General features: G+C 48.1%; 1 protein-coding gene across 1 annotated transcript; it reads right to left on the bottom strand.

Moving 5' to 3' along the window:
• Nucleotides 1-999: 999 nt before the first annotated feature.
• LOC127318037 (probable calcium-binding protein CML30) lies at nucleotides 1,000-2,227 on the bottom strand. Its single transcript, XM_051348650.2, has one exon. It carries the CDS (start codon nucleotides 2,049-2,051, stop codon nucleotides 1,377-1,379), a length of 675 nt encoding a protein of 224 aa, XP_051204610.1. The 5' UTR covers nucleotides 2,052-2,227; the 3' UTR covers nucleotides 1,000-1,376.
• Between the last annotated feature and the right edge of the window lie 1,151 nt (nucleotides 2,228-3,378).

Below are 3,378 nucleotides of genomic sequence, written 5' to 3'. Positions count from 1 at the left end.
TACTGCAGGCCCTAGCCAGCAGATCCAACCATGGATTTATAAACATCGCTGACAGGGATCTGAGATGCAGAAAATATCTTCACCCAGTGTTCAGTTAAGATGTTATTTTCATGCAGTGTCGACTTCGTTACCACGTTACCGTTACAGCACCATCTGTTACTCTGAAATGTAAAGCAAAAAAAACAAAGCAGATCGGCTACTGAAAGGGATCTGAACTACTTAATAATCTACGGAGTACTGGTAGTTCCATTGACTTTGGCAGGCAAGTTTTAACGGGCATTAAGGCCGGAAAGAGACAAGACGAACGAAGCCTTTTCTCTGAAGAATGCTGCTGATTTTTCTCCCAGTTCTCGTACACTAGCTTCAGGTTTACTCTGTCGCAAACTGGAAGAGTGCCAATCAGGTTTTGCATACTGATGCAAATAGATGCTTTAACTTCATGACTAGTTTTGCAGAGAATACCGGTGAGTTCGTTTTCAGAGTACGATGCGGAGAAAAGGTGATCACTGATCAGGTACGTTTTCACACAGAGCTTGGCATTTTGATGGGATTTTCATGTGTCAAGACTTTCTGCAGAGAAAGACAAAGAACGGGTCTACTCCACAGAATTTTGTTGTGATTTGGTTATCTTTCTAAGTTAGCACCGGTAAATTGTTCGTCATTGCGACTCTGACCGGGTAAAAGTAGCACGCCAGTGACCCCCTCAAGCAAATATGTGAACACTGAATGTTTCAATGGAAGAAACATGCAAACAAGAACAAGCATACATGGTACAGAAGTCCATACTACAAATCAGTCTTGAGATCTTACAAGGACTTGTTCATTCAGAGTAAGATAGCAAGGTACTTACCTTTTCCACAAAGATAAGAACTTCCTTTATGTGTTACTTCATGGACAAGTGTCCACGGTTAAAGCTCTGAAAGTTTGATTCTAACAAAATGGCACACGGTCGAGAATTGCAAACCCAAATAGCAATTGGCTGACACAGTAGCAGAACAATTCTTATCAATTGAGATTTTCATTCACCAGCAGACAGTAACCAAGAATAATATTTACATGAATACTTGATAGTAGAGTACTTGTCAGTAGACAGTAGGAACTAATTAGACTGCAAGAGGGGGGAGAAGAGGAAGAACAGGGGAGGAGGAAACAGAGAGCAAGAAGCTGATTTAGCTTCCAATCCCCTCCCACAAACAAGCGCGCCTTAGGGGTGTTAACAGATTAGCTGTCGAGTCGTCTCTTCCGACCCAATCCAAGAACAAATCAGAGTTGCTCGGAATTGCAAATCCAAGAACAAAAATCTCGATCCTTTGTTGCGCTGGCTGGTATGTGATCCGTGAGGAAGGAGGAGGAGGAAGAAGAAGTGGGGGAGGCAGTTACGCCTTGACGACGGTCATCATGCGCTTGAACTCCTCGAAGTTGACCATGCCGTCGCCGTCGCTGTCGACGAGGCGTATCATGTCGCGGCACTCGGCGGCGGCGGTGCGGCCGCGCAGGCCGAGCGAGCCCAGCACGGTGCCGAGCTCCTCGGCGGAGATGAGCCCATCCTTGTTGCCGTCGAACACGTCGAACGCCTCCTTCAGGTCCATCTCCTCCTCCTCCTCCTCGTCGCCTTCCTCCGCGCCGTCGCCTCCCGCGGAGAGAGGGAGCAGGTGCTTCCGCTTCTTGGGGATGGAGTCGTAGAGCTCGCGGAACTCGTGGATGTCGATGAGGCCGTCGCTGTTGGCGTCGACGCGGGCCACCATGGCGGCGGCCTCGGCGGCGGAGACGGCGATGCCGAGCCGCTTCAGCGACTCCTCCAGCTCCACCGCCGTGATGAAGCCGTCGCCGTCGTGGTCGAACGTGGAGAAGACGATCCCCAGGTCGGCCTCTGGGTCAGTCCGCGCCTTCTTCTCGGTCTGTTCCGTCTTGGCCGGCTTTTCTTGCTCCACCACGTGGCTCTTGGCCTGGTCGCCGTCGCAGCACTTCTTGGCGGTCCTCGAGGAAGAGGAGGCGAGGGTGAAGAGGGCGCAGAGGCCGCCGAGGAGGAAGAGCAGGAGGAGAGGCGCCATGGACGTGCGGTGTCCCTCTCGCTCGCTCGCTTTTGCGCTGCGGCCGTGGGAGCGCGCGCGTGTAGGTTTGTCTGCGCTGCGAGTGTGTGTGAATGGAAGAGATGTGGAGAAGACAGAGAGCTGGTAATATATGAGGCGACGGCGACGATGACCACGGAGTGAGTAAAGAACAAGTCGTGGGGAGGGCGCGCGGGCAGTTAGTTGATCGGTTGGCGATCGTGCGACCTGGTGGCCAATCGTGGGTAGTTCATAGCTTCAGATATTGCAACTGCGTCCCCGACCAATTCAGATATTGTTCGCACCACGTACCAAAGAGTAAGAAAAAGATGATATCCTTGATCGGCATATATATCACAAACATTTGCCCCCCCACCCCCATGAAAATGGACGTGGCTAACTCTCAGTCGTTAACTTACTTAATTCTCGGCTAGATGATGCCACCTAATTCTATGTGCAATTCATGTTTAACTGGAAAAAAAAGATGAGTAATTGCACACCCATGTGCAGTTCTCATGTGAAAAAATCACGATGCAAGAGTTAAACTAGAACTAGCAAAAGGGTATAAAAAATGTGCCAAACTCTCCCGAAAAAGTTCAGAAAGCGAGATGACGTATGCTAGAGATCGCACAAAGCGAGATGCAAGACTGACGAGGTCGTCAAAAACACTTCCTCATCGACAGAACCACGACTCACACTAAAACAACAATCCACACGACTCACACTAAAACAACAATCCGCATAGTTGAGAAGTACAATCCATGTGTCTCCTCGCAGTACAAGCAAATTTCATCCGATGATCTGTGTTACCTTTGGATGATCCCACAATCTGCCCGTCCGTAATCTATCTCTATTTAGGTATATATTCTAATCGACAAATACTTAAAAATCTATAGATCCCACTATATTTCTAGCAAAATATTGTACGCCCGATGTTTTACTTTCTTTTAACAAGGGAAGGGTGTCTAAGGATCCTAAAACTGCATTAATTTGGAGAGGCAGTGTTACAACTTTCACAAGACACCTTATAATCATTACTCGAGCTAGAGTTCCATGAGGACTTAACCGGTACTCAACGCTAGAGTTCATGAGGACGCCGTTCAAACAACAGATGACAATCGAAATGCGAGCTGAAGATAAGGTCTGAGATATCAAAACAACTATAGATAGCTCCATGAGCTTTCCAACACAACCCTGGTAGGTGAAGAACTGGCGATCTCCTTATTACAAAACTGGCACGTGGTGTTGCGTTGCCAACCCAATTTCTTCTTGTCATGTCATCTATTGTGACAATTGCATTGTGCCAAATCAAACCCTATTGTAAGTATAT

The sequence above is a fragment of the Lolium perenne genome, chromosome 7 (assembly GCF_019359855.2).
Source record: "Lolium perenne isolate Kyuss_39 chromosome 7, Kyuss_2.0, whole genome shotgun sequence".
NCBI classification, from domain to species: Eukaryota; Viridiplantae; Streptophyta; class Magnoliopsida; order Poales; family Poaceae; genus Lolium; species Lolium perenne.
The sequence above is the reverse complement of the archived record's forward strand: the minus strand, read 5'-3'. Positions and strand labels throughout refer to the sequence as shown.